Raw genomic sequence first — 22,292 nt, 5'->3', positions numbered from 1 at the left:
TTCCCCATTCTGTAGCCTGCTGCTTGTCAGAATGATTTTGGAATCTTCTTAATTTCGTGTGGTTCTATTTACTGATTGTTGGTCTTACTGTCTGTGCTATTAGTGTCCCACTCAGAAACTCTTTTCCTGGAACAATGAGTTCTGTTCCTGATTTTCTCTTCAATCAGATTCAAAGTATCTGGCCTTATGTTGATGCCCTTGATCTCGTTGGAATTGAATTTTGGGTTGAGTGATAAATGTGGATATCTTTGAATTGTTCTATATGCAGCCATCCAGTTTGGCCAGCACCATTTGTTGAAGATATTGTCTTTTCCAGTATGTATTTCTTGCTTCTTTGTAAAAAAAGCAGGCACCCATAGGTGTGTGGATTTACTTCTGGGACTTAATTTTGATCCCATTGATCAATGCTATGCTTCTATTTGAAGATGATAATTGTCCTTTCAATTTCTACGAAGAATTGTGTTGGATTTTTAATGGGGACTGCTTTGAAATGTAGACCACTTTTAGGAGAATGACCATTTTCAGTATATTAATCCTTCTAATCCATGGGTATGAGAGATTTTCCCACCTTCTGAAATCCTCTTAAATTATTTTCTTCAATGTCTTAAAGTTTTTTTTCATGTATGTCTTTCACTTGCTTGGTTAGAATCATTCCAAGATATTTTCTGAAATCATTATGAAATGTGTTATTATTTCCCCAACTTTTTCTCCTCCCATTTGTCATTTGTATATAGGAAGATTACTGATTTTTGTTTGTAATTTTATATCCTGATACTTTGCTAAAAGTGTTTTTCATCTATAGATATTTCTTTCTAGTGAGGTCAATAGAAAATGCTCTTTTCCAACAGGACAATGCCAGCAATATAAAATCTAGAGTAGAGGCTTTCTGCATGTGTTTATGACTCATATTCTAAAAAAACCCCATGTTTCTTTTGCTTTCTTTGCATCTTCAACCTTCTCATGAAAGCACTGACTAACCAGTGCTATTCATAGCTGAAACTGATATGCTCATAATAATACACAGATGGGAATCCCATGAGGACAACCTTCGATTTGCAAATGTAGCTTCAAGTAGTTTATATGGCTTTATAGACAACTGGTATGGGTTCAATGACATCTTAATTCTTAAAGATCTGTATATGATTTATAGGAAATAGATCCATTTTTAATTTTAAAATTTAAGATTATAGTATAATTATATTTGTGCTGGCTAGTTTTATGTCAGTTTGCTCAAGCTAGAGTCATCTGAGAGGAGGAAACCTCAGTTGAGAAAAATGCCTCCATGAGACCAGGCTGCAGGCAAACGATAGGGAAATTCCTCAAGTAGTGATCGATAGGGGAGGACCCAGTCCAGTGTGAGTGGTGCTGTACCTGGGCTCATGGTCCTAGGTTCCCTAAGGAAGCAAGCTGAGTAAGCCATGGGGAGCAAGCCAGTAAGGAGCATCCCATTATGGCCTCTACGTGACTTCTGTCTCCAGGTTTCTGCCCTGCATCAGTTCATGTTTTAACTTTTTTTGATGGTGAATATTGAAATGGAAACATTAGCCCAATAAACCCTTTCCTCCCTGAGTTGCTTCAGTCATTGTGTGTTTCACTATAGTAACTCTATTTCCCCATTCCCTGTTCTCCCATAAACCTTCAAATGTATCCCTTCCCCTGCAAGTTTTCCAATTTATGGCCCCTTTGTGTTGTCTTGGTGTGTGTGTGTATACATAAATACAACCTGATTAGTCTATATAATTTTACTTGTGTATATATGTTTCCAAGGATGACTATTTGGTATTGAATAAGCAATTGATATGCTTTTCTATGAGGAAGATCAAGGAAAGTAAGTCTCTTTGCAACAGATGGAGAACATTTCAGAAAACCACAGCTGATAAAAGTAAAGTTGTATCCATGTGTTTTGACTAACTTGAAATTAAGCCTATTTTATGAACTCAATTTCATGTCTAAAAATGTATTTCAACGTTTCTTTAATATTTTGTGCCTTCATTCATGAAAGGAACAATACTCAGGCATGCCATTTGAAAGGGGCTAGCCTTAGATTACTTGGGGTAAAGACTATAAATAGCTATCATGTAGTACTTGTAGAGAAAGCAGTGTGGGGTTTTTATGGTTTTTGTTTCGTTTTGTTTTGTTTTTAACACAGTTCACAGAATGCCAACCATTTGCAACTTTGAGTAAGCACCCTGTACAAGTAAGTGATCCTGTTAGAACAAGATTCTTATCCTATTCCTTACCACTTCTCCTTCTTTCCAGTTTTGCGACACAGTATCCTATGAGAAAGTTTACGCCATCCTCACATGCCTTCAGCAGATGTTGACAGCAATGAGAGCAGCATGTAATTTTTTTCCGCATCATCCCAAGCTTCAGAGAACAACCCCAAATGCCATGCTGAGTCTGCTCAGTTGTACATGTACAAGCTGTCCTTACTTAGAGCTTGTAGCTTGTTTGACACTGAGAGGCCTCCTGGGGCGGGTACTCAGCTCCGTGTGTCCAGGTGTCCTCTCATTCACTGAATATACATGGAGCCTATATATACTTTACAAACTTGAGCAGAAACTCTAACCTCTTGAAATATCTCCTTCAATCAGTTTTACTTTGTGTCTTTAGTGTTACATAATAGTAATTAGATGTGGCATTAGTATTCATATGCTCTGCAAAAACTTCATTGAAGGTTCTTATTAAGACCCACAGTTAAACACAGTCCTGTAAAACGTGCACAAGGCACGGGGTGCCTGACGTTTACTGACTCTGTTGACCATGGTTTTGTTTAGGCAGTGTGATATGTGAAAATAGATATTTATACCACCTCAATACGATGTTCACAGTGTTCAAAAACAATATGAGTTTTAAGCACAAGTGTGCGTAAACAAAGGGGAAATCATTGGTGATTTGATAAGGTCATGTTTGTTCTTTGAATAGTGGACTAAGCAAAAGGATAAACAAATTTGGTAGGAGAAAGAGAATGTCTTTGATTGTATCAGAAACATCTACAAGGATATCAAGAAAATAATGGTTATTGCTAACTTTTTGTTTCGGGGTATGAATGGAGATGCAGAAATAGAAGAAATACACCTTCATCCTGAACATGGGGCAAAAGTGTTAAAGCAAACAGAACAAAGCTTATTCTCAAAAAGACCCAGATTCTGGGCACAATTCTGCCCCAACTATTAGCTGCTGTCATAGTGGTTTATACATATACTTTTCTTCCTTTGATACTTGAAGTGGCACTGGGGACAGAACTGGACATTTCCACTGTACAATCCAATTACTTAATATTATTCAGGCAACTTCTCACCCAATGTCTCAATTTGCTCATCTTTAAATTAGGGTTTTGAATAAAATGCATACAATCCCTGGATACTTAAAAACTACATAAGACAATCATGTAAAACTGTCAAACATTCGGGCAATTGTATTATTCAATCACAGTTCCCATGGGAAGAAACTGTGTTAATGGATATGGTTATATTGTATGGATTACATTGAATATGGAAATAAACTCATCAAGTTACTTTCCTCTCTTCTTTTTTATAAGATGTTTTTGAGTCTTCATGTTATTCCCTTGGAAAATTCTTTTACTTCGCCTTTAGTAACTGGAGGATTCATTTCTATTTTAAGCATCTTTCTGTGCTCTCAGGATTACACAACCAGGTAACTGAATTACTGAGTCTTAACTGTTTAGTATCCAGAAGTGAATAAACCCTGGTCAGTGGTTTTATTATTTAGTAGAACTCGACATACCTCTACAAATTTAAACTGACTTAGCATTTGAATACTGATTTTTTTTCTGATCACAAAACCCATGCACATTAAACATGTTGGTTTTAGACTTTAAGGTCAACAGTTATGTATATTAAGTTTTCTTCTGTGTAAATGCTTGTTTATGGTTTATAAGTCTCTTTCCCCTAGAAATGTAGGCTTATAAAACTGACTTTTATTCTAATGAAGTAGAGTTTCATGTCAATCCGTTTCTTATATGATGAAAACATGTCTTGTATGTTTCCTATGGAGATTTAGGTACTTGCAGTTAGAAGAATTTGGATCACATGTCTGTAGTTTCATTCCTTTTGATACTTTAACACATATGTCTAGATCCTTTGACACTGGCTTTTTGAAAACTTCGTATTGGATACACATAGCTCAGTTAGGCAATAAACATCTGTCATCTGCCATTTATTAATATTAATTATAACTGGTCAGTGGCTTGTGGAATCCAAGATCAGCAGCTGAGAGTTGTCTTAGTTTGACCTCCTTAGAGTTTATATAAAAAGTGTTCGGAATAGTTCTCCTGAGGTCCCAGCCAATTTAAGGCCAGTTTGCAATCTAATGTTTTACATTATGTATTTAGCAATCAGCGAAGATGGAACAAATGATGAAAACTCAGAAGAAAGCATGAGGGCCAGAGATTAACAGCATGAGATATGCAGAACAATCTGAGGCAGTATGTTAAAGACTACTTCAAGGTATTCGCGTGTTTCCGACAGATCTGGGTGGCCCAGTTGCAAATTTTTACTTCCATTTTCTCTAGTTTTCCTGCATTACAGAATAAATGGGAGAACCATCTTCTTAAGTTTGTGCAAAGGAATACAAACAAGAGAGAGAAACCAAGAAACAAACAAATGCAAGGCCCAGAATGGCACACATCAAGAAAGCTGCCTGTCACAATAGCTTTGACTGTTGCATTACCTACAACTCCCTGTAGCTATAGCACAGTAAAGTCTAGGATCTCATCTGGAATAAACTGCATAGCCCCATCTGATACCCACTGACATTGTTTTCTCTTCTAGAATTCAAGTATTTTTTCCTAAGGGGGAAATCATTACTCCTTTCTATAACAAAGAACCAAGAGAAATGTCAAATTCATATTTTACCATTGAAGGTAAGTGAGAACATCAAAGATGTTCAGAAAATATGATCAATGATTCTAAAATATAGCAGTCTAGCTCATAGCTGCTGGCTACTCATTCCTTATAAAAATGCTATTTTAGCAGCAAATATGTTTTCACTATTATGGAGCATGTGTATGTACATGATGCATTCATGTGTGCATGGGGGTGCACATGTACCACGGCACATTTGTGGAGATTTGAAGTTTGCGGAATCAGTTTAATCCTTCCATCTTTCATGGGTTCCAGGCATAGAGCTTACGTTACCAGGGTTGCAATCCTTTATCTACTGAGTCTTCTTTCCAACCCTTAGCATTTATTCTTTGAGTTGAGATAAATTATACATAAAGATCATAGTCATCTTAAGCATAGAGTTTAGTGGCACTAAGAATATTCACATTGAGAAGCCATCACAGATGTCAGTTTGGGGGACTCTACATTGTGCATAGCTGAAATTCTATTTCTCAACAATGTCATTTTCGTTCCCCCCTGACCCTAGCATCTCATTGTCTAATGTCTTTCTGTGTGATTTTTTGTAATTTTTGTTGTAGCTTGTATAAGCATAGCAATTGGATATTCGTGATATTGTGACTGACTGCTTTCAGTTAGCATCGTATCTTCAGTTTTATCCATGTTTTAGCACGTATGAGAATGTCTCTCCTTTTTCAAGCAATGATATGCCACTGAATGTATGTGCTACATTCTATTTATTGAGTTTTTTCATCAATGGTCATAAAAATGGCTTACAACTTTTGGGTATTGTAAATAATACTTTTATTAAAATGGGCATAGGAATGTCTCCTTGAGAATCTACTTTTAATTCTCTCATTATATATTCATAATTGGAATTGCTGGGTCACATTATAATTTCAGTTTGGATTTCTATGGAACTGCCAGGCTGGTTGTATTATCTTGCATCCCTATGGACAGTACATAGAAGTTCCAATCTCTCTCAGCTTGCCAGCAATACATTTCTACTGTTAACCCACATTATGTACTGGGATTTCCATATACAACTATATGCATTTCTGTTGCTTTACTGAACCAATACTTGGTACTTACTAAATGATTATTACATTCCAGGTACAAATAATTCTATACACACTGGTAAATATTTTAATGTTCTGTTAGTATCATATAAAAGATAAAAATAAGACTTAAAAAGTTGATATAACTTGCTTAAAATCTATAGAGCTAGTTAAAAGTTCATTTGAAGTTTAAAAACAAGTGTATCAATCTTTTACCTCTACTAGAAATGAGTCTATTACTATAGTCAAAAGAATAATCTGAAACAAAGACCAAACAATTTAATATAACTTTTCTCAGAGAATGAAACTACCCAAAGTGAAGGGATATTGTTAATTTTTAATACATTCAGAAATGTTGAGCTTTTACAGCAGCAGATATATAATTATTGGCAATAAAATGCATTAGCAAGAATTAAAAAGAGAAGCAAATAATACTTATGACAAGCTTGTGGTTGAACTGAGGGAGTTCTGACTACAAATATATCTGAAGTTTTACTGAAATGAATGGAAAACCAGATGTTATCTTAAGATTCTGAACATGTGGAGAAATAGTCAACTTAAAATGTGGGAAGAGTTTTATATGGATATTAGCTCTTCAGGCGATATTTAATCAAGCTATAATTCCTAGAACCACAGACTGAGCTATAGAGTAAGGGGTTAGGAAGGAGAGATAGATAGATCTCCCTAGGAAAGGGAAATAGCATATAGAGTTATAAATGAGTGGGGGAGGTGGAATGGGAGGATCAAATAGGGCTATGAAGAGGAGAGTGAAAGGGGTAGGGAAGCTATCTACTAGATGAGATAGCTAAAATTAAAGGCTTTTGAGGAATATTAGTAGAAGCTTTCTAAAATTTATTCATATAGGATTGTGGTTTATGTGAAAAGGATAAATAATATGGGAGATAGAACCCCAACTGGACATTTTTTTTGTCATCAAAAGAAGCTTCCAGTACTGGGAATGGGTCACATCAAACTGAATTGTTGGCCAAAGGGGTCTCATGGAAACCCAAACACTTTCAGCTGTCATCAAACCTACAGATTGCTCTCCACAAACTGATAGCAAGGGCCCATTGTTAAAGAAAACACCTATACAACTCATTGAACAAGAAGAAATCAAGCTGGCGCCTACATGGAGACTTTACTACTGCATGCTAATGTAGAGAAGAGACCCTGCACACTACAGGTTAAAGGTAAACACCAGCCCAACTATAACCCTTTGACCTATAGTTGTATTCTGCCTGCAAGATTTGCTGCTGCAATGATGGCACAACTTTTATGGGAGTATCCAACCAATATCTGATTTAAGACATACTCCATGATATGGAACTCATATGAAGCACTGCTTAGATGACCAAGAACTTATGAATAGAGAGCTCAAGGACCTAGGGGAAAACCAAATATGACGATGCTACTAAAAGCACGTAGCAATAAAATGAATCCTAATTACATTTTACTATACTCATAGTCAGTCCTTTGCTCTGTCATCATCAGAGAACCTTCCTCCTGCAACAGACAAATACAGAGTCCCACAGCCAGACAATATGGAGAGGTACCTTGGAACACTGAGCATGAAGTGGGATACCTCCATCAAATCCCTCCCCTAGGGCTCAGGGAACTGTGCAAGAGGAGGATGAACAGGCGGGACACACATGAAGGCACAGAGACTGAGGCAGCATGCACAGGGCCTGTACAGGTAGGTCTGCACCAGTTGAGGTGCTAGAACTGAAGGGAGAAGTGGGCCCCAGGCTTAACCAAGAAGTAATCTCCCATTGATAACCACTAGTAAATGAAAATGTGGTCTTCTTCAAGGGAGAAACAAACTACTCTTAGGAGTAGGTAGCATGCCTACCAGAAAATGGCCCACAGAAAACAAACTCAATGGAGTCCTTTAAGGTTCCTTATATGACAGTTTTATTTTATTATCCTATATTTTAATATATTTATGTTTTTCTCTATTTTTACTCTACAGACTCTTTGTGATTATATTGTAGCTTCCAGTGTAGTGTTTTTATGGGATCCCTGAGTTTGCAAATGAGTGGGTCTTTGCATCTTTATCTGTTTCTTGTACCTTATATTGGACTTTTTTTCCTTCCGTTTGTTTATTTTGCCCTATTCCAATTGGTTGCTTTATTATATTGTTATACATTATACAATATCATATTATATTGTATTCATTATATTATTTAAAAGCCTACTTATTTTCTAATGAGAGACAGAAAGGGAGTGGATCTGGATGGGAAGGAGAATGGGTGGGGAATTGTGAGGAGTAGAGAGAGGGGAAACTAATTAGGATATATTATGTATGAAAAAAGTCCATTTTTAATAAAAAGAAAAAATTGTGACAGCTGCATGTAGTGGTCCACATTTGTAATCCAGCCTTTGGAAGAAGAGAAGAAACAGATTGTGAATTCAGGGTCATTCTGGCATTGACCTCGGTCATTTACACATGAATGTGGTAAGGCCCTGTCTCAGGATATATGTATATATTAATTAATTAATTAGGTACATATATAGTATATATTAATTAATTAGATAAATATGCATGGGTAGGAAAATAAGACAAGAAGAACAACATTAGAAGGTTGCCAGAGGGTTGGAAGTAGCTGAAAAAGGGTAGAACAGGAAAGTAGAAGATTCTTGAAATGATGAGGAGACTTAGGTTCAAGTGTGTGCCTGGCAAGCATGGCAACTTCAGTCAATCCCTGGAACTTAGAGGCAATAGAGAACCGACTGCTGAAAGTGGACTTCTGGGAATCACACTATACTCACATACACACATTACACCACACCTCTCTCTCTGTCTCTCTCTCTCTCTCTCTCTCTCTCTCTCTCTCTCTCTCTCTCTCTCATATTTTAGATATATGCAAACTTCCTTCTCTTACACATTTCATAATAGAACTTGAGAAGCAGGACAAATGTTTAGTTTACTAGGGCTTTGCTCATGAACTACTTTAGTAAACTAAGTTGTAATTTCTAGGAAAAGAAATTGAAGCACAGCCAGGCAGTGGTGGCACATGCCTGTAATCCCAGCACTTGGGAGGCAGAGGCAGGCACATTTCTGAGTTCTAGGCCAGCCTGGTCTACAGAGTGAGTTCCAGGACAGCCAGGGCTACACAGAGAAACCCTGTCTCAAAAAAAAAAAAAGCTTAAGTCCTCAGCATGTGATCAGAGAGCAACTAGACTATATATCTGACACTTACAATGTATATTCATTACCCTGAGTGATATTTCTCTGTATATGTGGACATTTCATAAAAATAGTTACCTATTAATTATACTGATTATATTATGGAAAACTAGGTGATGGTTTATGTTAATTAGGGTAATGCTTTTGTTCATTAAACAAAAACTCCTACTTTAAATTGTGTATTATTTCTTTAAAATTGTTTATCATTGTATTTTATTTGGTGTGTGTGTGTGTGTGTGTGTGTGTATAGAGTTCTAAGGACCGTCTATAGTGCTTGGTTCTTTCCCTCTATTGTGTGGGTCCCCAGGATCCAGCTCACGTAATCAGCCTTCTGATGTTAGCTTCTTGCTAACAGCGAGAGCCGTTACCCACTAACCATGTCACTAAAGGCACACATCCTATATCCTGCTTTACTTCTGAAATGAACAATTATATGTGTGCACACATGTGTGTGTGAGCAAATACACACACACACACACACACACACACGCGCGGCGCGCGCGTGTGCGGCTCAAGTTTGAGTTTAGTATATTATCTTCTTTCCTCACTTTAGATATTATGCCACAGTAAGAAATAAATGTGCTTGCAAATATCCAGTTGCTCTTGATGCAAAAGTGAAGCAACACCTCATGCCTTCATGTTCATATCCATCCTTACTCACACACTATAATTAATCTTTGTTGAGCAACTCTTCTGCTTATCTGATGGTTTGCATAGTCAGAGAAAAAAGAGACTCCTCTAGCAGAAACAACAAGCAAACAAAATAACTCCTCATAAGACAGGTTTTCCAGTTTTAGCCTCTCATAGAGGTTAGAATTATGACCCATATATGCATGGTGGTGTATGCATGACATAAACTCAGGAGTTCAGTAATTAGGCTTGAGTTCATCTTACGTTCCAGCGGCATGGTGAGTAATTAAGCAGAAGGTCATTACCCACACTGCTGTGTTTCACACAGAAGCCTACGCAGCTAGAAATGGAAATAAGCGTCCTTCACTGGAGTCTGCAAATCTGTCCCAGAAACCATTCAAAGAGTAGTGGATTCAGTTAAAGTCAGTTTAATCCCATAAAAATGTTCCTAAAAACCCAGAAAGTGGAAAAAATTGTTAAATGAAGATATTATTAGCATTATGCTAGACATGCACATCTGGTCAAAATTGAAAAAAAAACTTGCTTAAGCTTCATTATTTAAATTGCTTTTATACATATTGTCTGGAAAGTATCTGGTAAGAGAATATGTTTGTACATTGAATAATTTTGAGTGCTTCATGTTTGTGTATATGTGTATTGAGCTGGGTCATTTACACATACATCCTTATTTGTAAGTCAAAGCCATTCACAATGGCGCCCAGTTTTAATTGTAGGAATGTGACTAAGTGAAAGAGAGACTGATGATTGCTTCAAGAAATGGACACGTGATTCAAACCAATCAACTAAAATCCTCCATGAAATAGGCCACGTGGACAGGGAAATTAGGGTAAATTGGGATTTTTACATGTGGACCATAGACTGGAGCTGTTTAGAGCCAGATTTCTTCTAAATTTTAGAAAGATTCACAAAAATGGAAAACAAGGAGATAGGGAACGAAGGGAGGATGAATTGAAAGGATGAAGAAGGAGAACAAATGTCTTATAAATGCTGCAGTTTACGAACTTCTCTGCTGAACGCTTTTTTTTGCTTAAGATAATTTTAGATCTTTCATTATTTATTTAAAAAGATTTATTTATTTTATGTAAGAATACTCTATCTGCATGTATACCTGCATGCCAGAAGAGGATATCAGATCCCAGTCTAAATGGTTGTGAGCCACCATACAGTGGCTGGGAATTAAATTCAGGAAGGGTTTGATTCTGTCTGGAAGAGCAAACAGTGCCCTTAACCACTGAGCCATCTCTCCAGCCCCTAGATCTGTTATTTTTAACTCATATATCCTGATGAATACTGGTGTATGATTTTTCAATATTGGCAACCAGTTCATACAGATTATGACTATTTAGAGATGCCACAATCAGAAAGAGAAATTATTGAAAAAATTGTTTTAATTTTAGATCTTAAAGAATGAGGGTGATTTGAAAAAAAAGACGTGTTAAAAGGAAATTCAATTGCAAAATGAAAATATTTGAGGAAGCAAATGAGAATATAGATCATTAAGGGATTTTGGAGAATTTTCCTTTTTATCAGTTTGCTACATTAACAGTAAAGCTTGCTGGTGAAAGACACTACACTGGGAACAACCTGCTTGCATTTTTTCATCAGTAAAATATTCACTTTTCTCTGAGAAGTTTGGCTCAATACTCATACAGGGCTAAATCCCTTCAAACTGCGTGATGCTTTTGCCTCTGTAGTGTCCCAAGAATACAATTTTTAAATACAGAAACTATTTGATATTTATGTAATCTAGTTTCCACAGCTATGGTTTGGTATCAGACAAATCAACTTAATGACACTTAATGTAACCACATTTGAGGGTATTTCTCTTCAGTGATGCCTATGAGATCAACTGTTTCTAGGTAGATCTGCTCCCTCACACCTCTTGGGAGGCCTAAGAAGGTGTGTGCTCCATTCTGTCAGACAGAGACAGACACAGAGTTTCTCTGTAAGATTTCTATGAAGTTGCTGGAGTAAATAGGAAGACTTAATAATCTTTTTTGTGTCTGCAAACTGTGGGTTTGTTTCCTGTGCCAAAGGGCCTCAGCAATGGCAGCAGTTTAAAGAGTGGTAGGGGTGCAGAGAGCTAGACAGAACCATGAAAGAAGGAAGTGTCTTTTTGCTGAGAAATGTTTATTTTGTAATTAGCAAAGAACAAGAAAGACCTTTTTGGAAACTACATTTGGGGGTTCAGAATTTAAATTTATGCTGATGCTCTTGGAGTCTCTCTCTAGGGAACCCTGCTAATTGGCAGGAATCTTAGTTGGCCAGAGCAGGCTAAGAATGAAGCCAAAGGTCTTGAGGTCATTTCTCCAAAGGCCCTATTAATTCAAACTCTGTTCCACAGCCACAAGCTGTACCTTTAACCCTACTCAAAAGTTTGAAAAACACGTATCAGTGCACTGATACGGTGGTCACAGGAAAATACCATGTATTTGCCTTGAAGCTAGAAGAAAATATAGACAGATCTATTTTATATTTTCCCAGTAAAAGTAGATGCTTTTGTAAGTATGTTAGTAAAATTTAATGAAAACTGTAGCTCCTAGTGTTCTTATCATGAAAATAAAAACTCTCAACACAGGTTTTTGCTCCAAGAAAGCTCTGAACTGGGTGATCAAAGCTTTCAGAAACATTAAGCATGATATCCATGCCTAGAATATGAAAATAATAGTAAAGGGGGCATCTTTTTTTTTAATTTCTCAAATGTTAGAACACCTAGCACAAAGAGATACTTAGGTAAATAATTATCTAATACATGAGTTTACCTTTGCTTGGCTTTATACAAACAAAAGATTATTTTATGATTGCACAGGAATGGGGTTTTTTTTTTGCATCCATGTATGTATGTGTACCACTTGTGTGTGTGTGTGTGTGTGTGTGTGTGTGTGTGTGGTGCCTGTAGAGGTCAGAAGAGGGAGTCAAATCAATGAGGACTACAGTTATAAGTTTTAAGTACTTTAATGGCTGAGCCATCTCCCTAGCTTCTTGGCTTGGCTTTTAATTTTTGATTCTAGTCTCCTTGTGATAGATAAATCTGACTGTCTACTTGGTGTAATTAGAAGCACACCATTAAAATAAACCTCTCAGCATATCTGTGAGGAAGTTTCTATATTAGGTTAGTTGATGTAAGAAGAGGCAGGCTAAGCGGGAGCAGGACCATTCCATGGGGTAGGGTCCTGGACTGAATAAAAAGGAGGGAGAGAGAGATGAGTATTCATCTTATTCTCTGCTTCCATACTGGAAAAAGTACGTAACTAATTGCCTCAAGCTCCTGCTGCCAGGGTTTTGATATCAAACTGCCAACCGAAGTTCTTATTTTTTTAAGATTTATTTATTTATTATATGGAGTACACTGTAGCTGTCGTCAGACACACCAGAAGAGCACATCAGATCTCATTACAGATGGTTGTGAGCCACCAGGTGGTTGCTGGGAATTGAACTCAGGACCTTTGGAAGAGCAGTCAGTGCTGTTAATCACTGAGTCATCTCTCCAACCCTTCAACTAAAGTTCTTTATGTAGTTTTTTCCAGGTACTTTATGGCAGCTGTGGGAAGACTCGTACACTTCATTTTATATATGGTAGGTACAATAGAAATTACATACTTCACATCTCTACTAAACAGGAGTGATTCTGATGCTTCCATTTAATCCAGAATAGGAGATTACTGGCATTGAAGGTCCTTGCCCACAATTGGTTCTTGATGTATCAATAAAGATGTCAGTGGCCAATGGTGGAAAGAAAGAGGCAAAACTTCTAGGTTCCAACAGAATGGGGCAGGAAGAGGAGATTGAGATACTTAGAAGAGAGAGATGAACAGACTCAGAGCTGTAGGGGAGATTTTCCAAAATGTAGGAGGAAAAGGAAAGTGACCCATAGAAGGACAGCTCTATAATGTCTTGGGCATCAAGGCCGATGGACTTCACAGAAGGTAACCGGGCAACTAAATTGAAGGGAGATTTAGAGGTGTTGAACTAGAATAAAAATAAGGGCATGCTAGTCACAGAAGGCTTAGAAGAGTTCAGCCACAAAGCCAATAAGGCAGTCTAAAAATGAGTTAGTGTGTGTGTGTGTGTGTGTGTGTGTGTGTGTGTGTGTGTGTGTGTGTGTGATCTGTGGCTGAGATAGCTCCTGGACAGGTAGGTATGCATCTGCAACTCGCCAGAGCACAAAGCAGAGTAGACAAAACTACTTGTCATACTATACTGTGTTTTACAGAGAAAGAGACAGCATCACAAGGAGAGATTGGTAAAGATGAAGTGACCATATTCATCGAACTGCAATCAAGTAAAAGATCTCTTTGTGGCAGTAACACTCCCCTTTCTCCCCTTCTGCCTGTGCTTGCATGGCACCATACAAAGTAACATCCTGGTTGCCTAAGGCAACTGGTGCAACTTAGTTCTCACCTTCAGAGTCAGAAATGGCCTTGTGCAAGATAACAGAAGGGTGTGGAAGTATAAGCTTGCCAGCTCTAAGTACCTCCTTAGGTACCGAAAGGTAAAGCCTTTCTCTCTTGGACTTGATGCACCTTCTTGACATTGAACGAGTCCATTAGCCTCATTTCTCAGCCCTGCAGTAGGAGCATGGATTAGCCACATGAAGAAGCCCAGCTAAGATCAGAATTGTTGAATGGACCTATGTTTAAACCACCCAGTCACAGATCTTTAAATGGATGGCTGCTGTTTTAGCCTCTATTTTGAAGATACTTGTTATGCAGTGTAAATTTATGGAAAATCTCTCATAGTATCTAAACAAGGCCAAGGTCATTGGTTAGGGGGTGAGAAATATTTGTAGTACAGTTAGCACTCCCTCACATACCATAGCAGCATATTTTATTTTAAACACATCAAAGAAGGCATTAAAGAGATGTACCAGCTGATGAAGTCCCTGTCACATAAGTATCAGTCCTGAATTCAGACCTCTAGCACCCCTGTAATAGCATGGCACAGCATGAGTTTTCATATCAGTCCTGGGTTGAGTGGGAGAGATAAACAGACTCCAGTAGCTCATTGCCAAGAGAGTTGAATGAGAAGGTTGAATGAGAAGTCTTTTATCAAATAATAGCATAGTGACCCATTAAGGAAGATACCCAACATCAACCTTAGGCCTCCACACCCATGTAAACACACACATGCACACATGCGTGTGCACACACATACACACAAGTGTGCACAGAAAGACATATACATAACACACATGAGATAAAGACAGAAACACATTAAAAGATAAAAGACATTAGGCATTTAAATGTCATCCCTAAAAATGTAATCTCAAAGAACATAGGCATTTGTAAGGATCACTTTGCTAGATTACATTAAATAATAATGACAAGGTTTCTGCCAATACATAAGTTAACACATTATTTTTTCCCTGTAACTTTATGAGAGACATGCCTATGAATAATACTAACACAAGTATTTCTACCACAAATGCTATTCAACATAAATTCTGACCACTATTAATAGTATCCCATCTTGAGAGCTTATAAGATGCAAATGATATGAATTTTGTTTTAATTATAATGACTTGAAATAATAATCACAAGTTGAAATAAAAGATAACATAGGTCAAAGAGCACAAGCTGTGAAATAAAATCCTTTCTACAGAACTTTTAACATTAAGTAGTTTGCAAGTACTGGAAAGGATGGTCCAAACTTTTGATTCTAGCACTTAGGAGGCAGAGCAGATCTCTGTGAATTTGAAGCCATCCTGGTCTACATAGTGAGTTCCAGCACATTAAGAACTATGTTGAGAGTCCCCATCTCAAAAAAACAAACAAACAAACAAACAAAAAACAGGGAGAAAGGGAAGAAACAGAAGAAGAGGAAGGGGGAAGAGGAAAACAAGGAGGAGTAGGAGTTGTTTATGAGCATATATTTATATTACAAAGTTGACTAGTGTTTTTATGTCAAGGATTGAGTATCCCCCTTTAGGTCACTCCGTTTTCTTTCTACCATGTACAAATATCAAGTGGTGGCAAAAGCTCCTCCTCAGAATCTGATCAAATATTCCATTTGTGTAGGCCTAGCTATATATGAGAAAGTAGCGAAAAGATTGTTAATTTACATCACAGTGTTTCATCCACATATTGTTAGCAGGTTAGAATGTCCCATCAGACACAAAACAACTTCTAGTCTCTTCTGATACTTTTGAAGGGGTTAGTCTACTTGCACACAACAACAACAACCAAAGAGCAGAAAGATCTCATCTTGAAGTGCTTACAGGGATGAGGGTCCTGAGCTAGCTGGTCTTCTGAGAGATGAGAATGAAGAAAAGGTACAGTCTTAGTACCCGTTAATAAGAAATGCATTTAGTACTGGAGAGATAGTTCAGCAGTTAGGAGCACTGCCTGCTCTTCCAAAGGTCCCAAGTTCAAGTCTAAGCAGCTCACAACTGTGTGTATTTCCAGTTCCAGGAGATAGGACATCTTCACACAGACATACATGGAGGCAGAACAAATAGAAAAATGCATCTATTTGTCCCTGATAATGATGAATGCATGTATTTTGTTTCCAAAAAATATTCTGCAATTCTCAGTTATGATGAAATGCTATTTAATATAAACTCTTCCTATAAGTAACCCCTGTCTAAGTCAAGAGAATAGTCACAAATATTTAAGAAGTTGACCAAGCTGAGTGTGGTGGTTCATACTACACTTTTAATCCCAGCACTCAAGAGACAGAGACTAGAAGATCTCTGAAGTTTCAGTCTAGCATGGCCTATATTGTAAGTTCCAGGCCAGACCAACCTATATAATAAGACACTGCATCAAACAACAACAACAACAACAACAACAACAACAACAAAAACCAAGCAAACAAACAAATAAACAAAATCCCCAAAATGAATAAAACAGAGAAACTGACCCTCAAAACTTTAGATCATATTAAAATTTGTTAGATATTTTTTAAAAACTCATCTTGTGATGGTAAAATATACATTTATAATGTTGGTAGTAGAGTAATACCATTAGACGTTAACATGTAGCTCATCTTCTTTTATATAGTTTCACATAGTGATTTGCATCCTTCTATAAATCTGAGCAGACATATGAAGTCATCTATAGTTTCCACATATAAAAATGACAGTATAATAGTCATGCTAGTTTCTTACTCTAGAAACCTCTAGACATCTTGAAGGACCTCTAGACATTTTGTTCTATCGAATCAGCTGCTCTTTGCTTCTCATTAGAGAAGATAGACCCTTGCTCCAGTTTGCCTTCTCTCTTCTTTCTATTCCAAGATCACATGACACCTCTGATTAATGAAATCCTTTAAACAAATTAAAGAATGTTGTTCACTATTTGTCAACTTCCCTAAATACTATCTATACAATAAGTTTTTGGAATCTACAAATGAATACAAAATAAATGGATTCTACACACACACACACACACACACACACACACACACTGGTATAAGTCAAATTCAGGCACAAACAATTTTCTCTGTCCTGTCTTACTTCCCCTGATCTGAGAGGTTTTATCGAGCATGTCAAAAAGTCAATAATTGTGAACTGACAACCACTTTTGAAAGTGCATGATCTTTCTTTACTTTTTTTTTACTCTTTACTTTTTCTTTACTATTTCAATATTTCAGTGTATAGTTTTAATGCCTATATGACATAAGTCTATATGCTAGCCTATAGAACTCTTTAGAATGCATCTTATGTCATAACAACTCAAATACATAATTAAGTTGATAAAAGTTCAAGACATAAAAATCATTGTAGTCATAATAGCCTTTAAGATAGTAATTAATGACTAATTCAAAGATCATTGCAAAAGATGACCATGACAGATTATCCCAAATTGTAAACAAGTAGTATATTTAGTAAAAAATAGGAATTGTGACTACAAAAATACATTGACGTCATTAACCTCATTTTGAATAGTAATTATAAGCACAAGAAAAGTGGGAGTAAGAAGAGCACATGGGTAAAATATTTTCTATCTTTTCAAAACACAATCCATCCTATATCTAGAAACAAGTTCCTTCTATTTAACTTTTTTGAATGCTTCTTGGAAAGTCATTTCTGGATTTTATCATTCTTCCCTGGAGCTTCTTCCTTTGGCAATTAGAACTCAGCAGGAAAAAAAATCCTGAAAGCAAGTTCTGCACCTGTTTCAAAGACTAGTGGCCTACTTTCGTCCACTGTGATTCCCCCAGGCAGATCACATATGTAGTTTCAAATCAAGACTTGAAGATACATAAAAAAAAAAAAAAAAAAAGTCCAGGCCGCTTGATTCGCCCATCTTTCAGTGAAGCTATACAATTAAGAGACTTTTTCTGTTTTACACATTTGAGCCCTGAAGTCAGAGCAATTAAGCAGTAAATAGATATGCCAATGGGTAGATCCTGTGCTTATCATTTTACAGTTCTTATCTCTTAAACTGCCTGGAGGTTTCTTGTGTTTCTGATTCTAAGATTAAAAATGATTAGTTCACCAAATATACTAACTCATATGTCTTCTAGTCAACTTAGCTTGCTGGTGGCCTTTCTAAGTGTTTTTATTCTTCTTAGCAATTACATTTCAAAATGCTTCATGGTGTACCACACATATTTCATAGCTGTGTATCTAAGGCTAAGTGAGAAGTTGCGTAATGTTCCCATGCCCTATATAGTTTATGGAAAGCAGGGACTCAGGTCATAGCTAAATGTTTCCTGGACTTCTTACTGTTTATTTTAATTTATTTGTGCATTCACTTTACATTCTGATTGCTGCCCCCTATCTTGGTCCCTCTCTCAGTCTCTCCAATATCCCCTGTTAAGGTAATATATTCAATAAGTACACATTAAAAGAATTTAAGAAAAGTATTATGGAGGTGATGAATCAGGAGCATGGTTTTATTCCTCCCTTATATTTCCAACCTACCTTAAAAAGATGAAACAGGATCATTGAAAGACAAAGAGTAAGAAAAAGTGGAGTGGGGCTAGGAATGTCATTCCAGTATATCAACAATTCCTGTTGATTATTAAACATGTATTATCAAATTTGAAAATAATAAAACATGTATACTTTTATATTTACATAAATCTCAGTTTGTGAATGTAAAATGTTGCTGTATATTTGGAAGGGAGGAACAAAGATCAGAAACAAAATTTTAAGTGCACATTTATGTTACAGGTTGATACTCAACTAACTTCAACTAACTGTAATTTCTCTTCTAGTCTTAAGAAGTGACATTTATGACATTGATATGACAGGTGCAATGAGAAGTATATTATATGGGCATGTTCTCAAATAAAAGAGAAATACAGTATAATTTAGTTTCTCTATGGGATAAGCTTCACTTCATTTATATTTTTGAAGGAAAATGTCCTAAATACTGATTAATGCTATAGATTTTATAGAAACTAATATGGTGAAGTCCATATGTAGCTCATTAAACTTAAAGATCTTTAGTAACGGAAATAATTCTATGGTTATGGGAGCATACCAACAGAGTACTCAAGCAGGTGACTTCCAATGTCAACTTTCAAAATCTAAGATTTTTAAATTAATTGATAACAAATGCCAAAAGGACTGTTTTCACTAGCCAACTTGCATTCCTGAAACCAAGTTTTAACTAAAACCTCTTATAGATTTACAAACTTAGATGTTCTCTTTCACATAACTCATATTTCCAAAAATTTTAGTACACTAAGTTCTGAGTTCCATTGGTAATGGAAGACTCCATATAATCTCATAGTGGGTAATTAATTCTCTTGATAATTATAAAAAGCATTTTGTAAAGCTCAGGTGATCAAAATTACCTTTTCTATAAGCAATGTTCATGTTTGGAGTGTCCCCTACTGTGAACCTAAGAAACTCCTTTACTACATATTGTTTATGATCATCTGTTTAAACATCTCAGCTTCCCTTTGGACTCTGGGTTTAATTTCATAGCACTCTCAGAGAGGATTCTACATATCTATGAATCTTTAGGAATTCATATAATATGTAACCACAGAAGGAAGAGTATGTTGAATGAATTAGTGAAGGAATGACTGAACTAAGCTAAGGAAGTTCATCTGTAGAGATATTCAACTCCTGTCAAAATGACAATAACCTTGTGGAGAGCCATTCATTGGCTCACTAGATAATTATCCACAATTATTTAGAGATATACAATGTATTTGTAGGCAGTGGTACTGAGGGTATGATTAAGTAATATGGGAGAATGATCATTTAAAAAATCAGCAACTGTAGTTCTACATGAAATTTATTTCCACTCAGGCACTATCATGAGTTTCTCCTTGTTGCTTACATGATTTTAACAAATTTTCACATAAATAATATTGGTCTAACAGTTTCTGCAACCTGTTACAAAAGTCTACAAAAGCAATGTGGAGACAGAGTGGACCCAGTAGACTTGATCCTTTACTGCAAACTGTTAAACTTAGAAACATTTACACCATTTTAATTTGTAAGCAATGGTGTAGAGAATGTCTCCGTTGGTAGGTATATCCCTTTATTATAGTCTCACACCAGATAATGTTCACCTTGTGTTTATGAATCATCCCAAAAGTTTCTGGATATGTAACAAGGCAGATCACCGGAAAATAACCAGCCTAAAAACTCATAGTAGTCTCCAGAATTTGACTTTGTTTATCACACTATCACACTCAAGCGCTGAGATCAGGTTCCATACTGAAAAAAACAACTTATCAGATCTATGAACAGTAATGTAGACCCACAGTGTTTTTTTCCTATCCATTTTAGAGCTTCTGGCATGAGGAATGTGGCCAAGTATTCCATAAGATATACAGAGAAATATGGATCAAATTGGGAGGATTCAAAGAAGAATGTTGTGTTAGTGAGTCTGTACCTCGCTCTCCCTTTGAACACTTCTTTCTTTGTACTATACACGTTCTTGTCTCGCTGACTGGGGGACACAGGTTACCCTTGGCTGAAGGATGCTGTAGTATATCTCGGACCCGTGTTTCAGTCCCTCTTTTGAAGCCACACGTTTTTCCTTTCTTCGTGCACGGACTCCATGGACTCCACTCACTGGCCTCACAGTGTACTGCAACCAAACAAAGTCTCAGTTGGTTCCCAAGCCCAGGCAGGATTGTCAACAAAACAGAAACAAGCAAACAAACAAACACCACAACATATCCCTTCACCATGTCTAAGTTTCTAAAATAGATTGTGCAGATCATAGTTAGGCAGGATAACATGAATAAGGGGCAGACAGAGGATGTTTTATAGAACATGTGCTGTCGGGACAGTTTCTTTTCAATGAGTTGGAATTCTGCAGTGGACCTGGTTAACTCAGACACACTTAATCAATGGTTTGTAAATTTCCTAGCACCACTGTAACTAGTGGTTGGTTCTTACTGAAGCTTGAGGGATATTGTAATTGTTGACTAGATAATTAAACATTTGCAGATCTCAGAATTATTTGGAGGGCCTGATAAAGCATAGGATTCTCGACCCCACCCTAGACTTCTGATGACATTTCTAGCTTGGAGCAGATGTGCCGCCTTAATGTAAGAGATGTTATGCGCAGGCATGGGAACGTCATTTGGTTTCAGAGCATCTGTGCTAGAGAATGGCAGGCAGTACAGGATCCAGGTCCTTGTCCGAGACTCAGTGCCCTTTCTGTTGCCCATGCTGCAGCATACCTAAACATTATTTATTACTCAGTTAACTCACAGTGGCATCTCTAACTTCAGTGAACTTCTGCTCAGAGACAGCTAATCACTTGCATTTGGACTGGATGTCCTTGTGTGGTGCTTAAAGGGCAGGGTGTGCCCTTCTGAAGCTGTTGTGAAGATTTGTTTCCTTGGTGAGTGTAGTTTCTCTGCTTTTTATTAATACTTTTCCTGAGTTTTTTTGTAGCAGATGTTTGTACTTTTAATGACACTATAAAAGTACTATTTTCCCTTCTTCCTTCCCTCCCTTTCTCACTCCCTCTCTTCCTTCCTTCCTTCCTTCCTTCCTTCCTTCCTTCCTTCCTTCCTTCCTTCCTTCCTTCCTTCCTTCCTTCCTTCCTGCCTTCCTTCCTTCCTATTTCTCTAAGTGCAGTCCAGTCTGGACTCAAACTCATGATCCTCATGCCTGTGTCTCCCTATTTCCAGTAAGTAGTATAGGGCTGTGCTCCCCTGACTAGTTTTTAAAATGCTGTTCCTGTTTTTATGGAGTATGAAACATTATAACTTACAACAGAAATGGATTCCAATAGTAAACCTTTCAGACAGTACAAACTTAAAAATGTTCCTCTTACATTGCCTTCTGACTTAGGGGGGTATTATTATAAAAGATGGGTATCTCTGATGACAACCTTAAGAACAATAACTTAAGTGATCTAGAGATTTAAAAACTAACATAAAAATAGTAGGAAGCAAGAATCACTATTTCTTTGTTTTGTGTGTGGTTTTTCAAGACATGGTTTCTCTGTGTAGCCCTGGCTGTCCTGAATCTCACTCTGTAGACCAGACTGGCCTTGAACTCAGAAATCTGCCTGCCTCTGCCTCCCAAGTGCTGGGATTAAAGGCATGCACCACCACCATCCAGTTCACTATTTCTTAATATCTCTTAACATCAATTGACTC

At 36.9% G+C, this 22,292-nt stretch overlaps 1 protein-coding gene across 1 annotated transcript in view; it reads right to left on the bottom strand.

The window, feature by feature from the left end:
- Positions 1-22,292, bottom strand: part of Rspo3 (R-spondin 3) — an 88,538-nt gene that overhangs the window by 29,259 nt on the left and 36,987 nt on the right. The window contains exon 4 of the mRNA XM_052169890.1: positions 20,564-20,761. Coding sequence (XP_052025850.1) covers positions 20,564-20,761 — 198 coding nt within the window. The remainder of the gene's footprint in view (positions 1-20,563; positions 20,762-22,292) is intronic.

The sequence above is a fragment of the Apodemus sylvaticus genome, chromosome 23 (assembly GCF_947179515.1).
Source record: "Apodemus sylvaticus chromosome 23, mApoSyl1.1, whole genome shotgun sequence".
Classification (NCBI taxonomy): Eukaryota; Metazoa; Chordata; class Mammalia; order Rodentia; family Muridae; genus Apodemus; species Apodemus sylvaticus.
The sequence above is the reverse complement of the archived record's forward strand: the minus strand, read 5'-3'. Positions and strand labels throughout refer to the sequence as shown.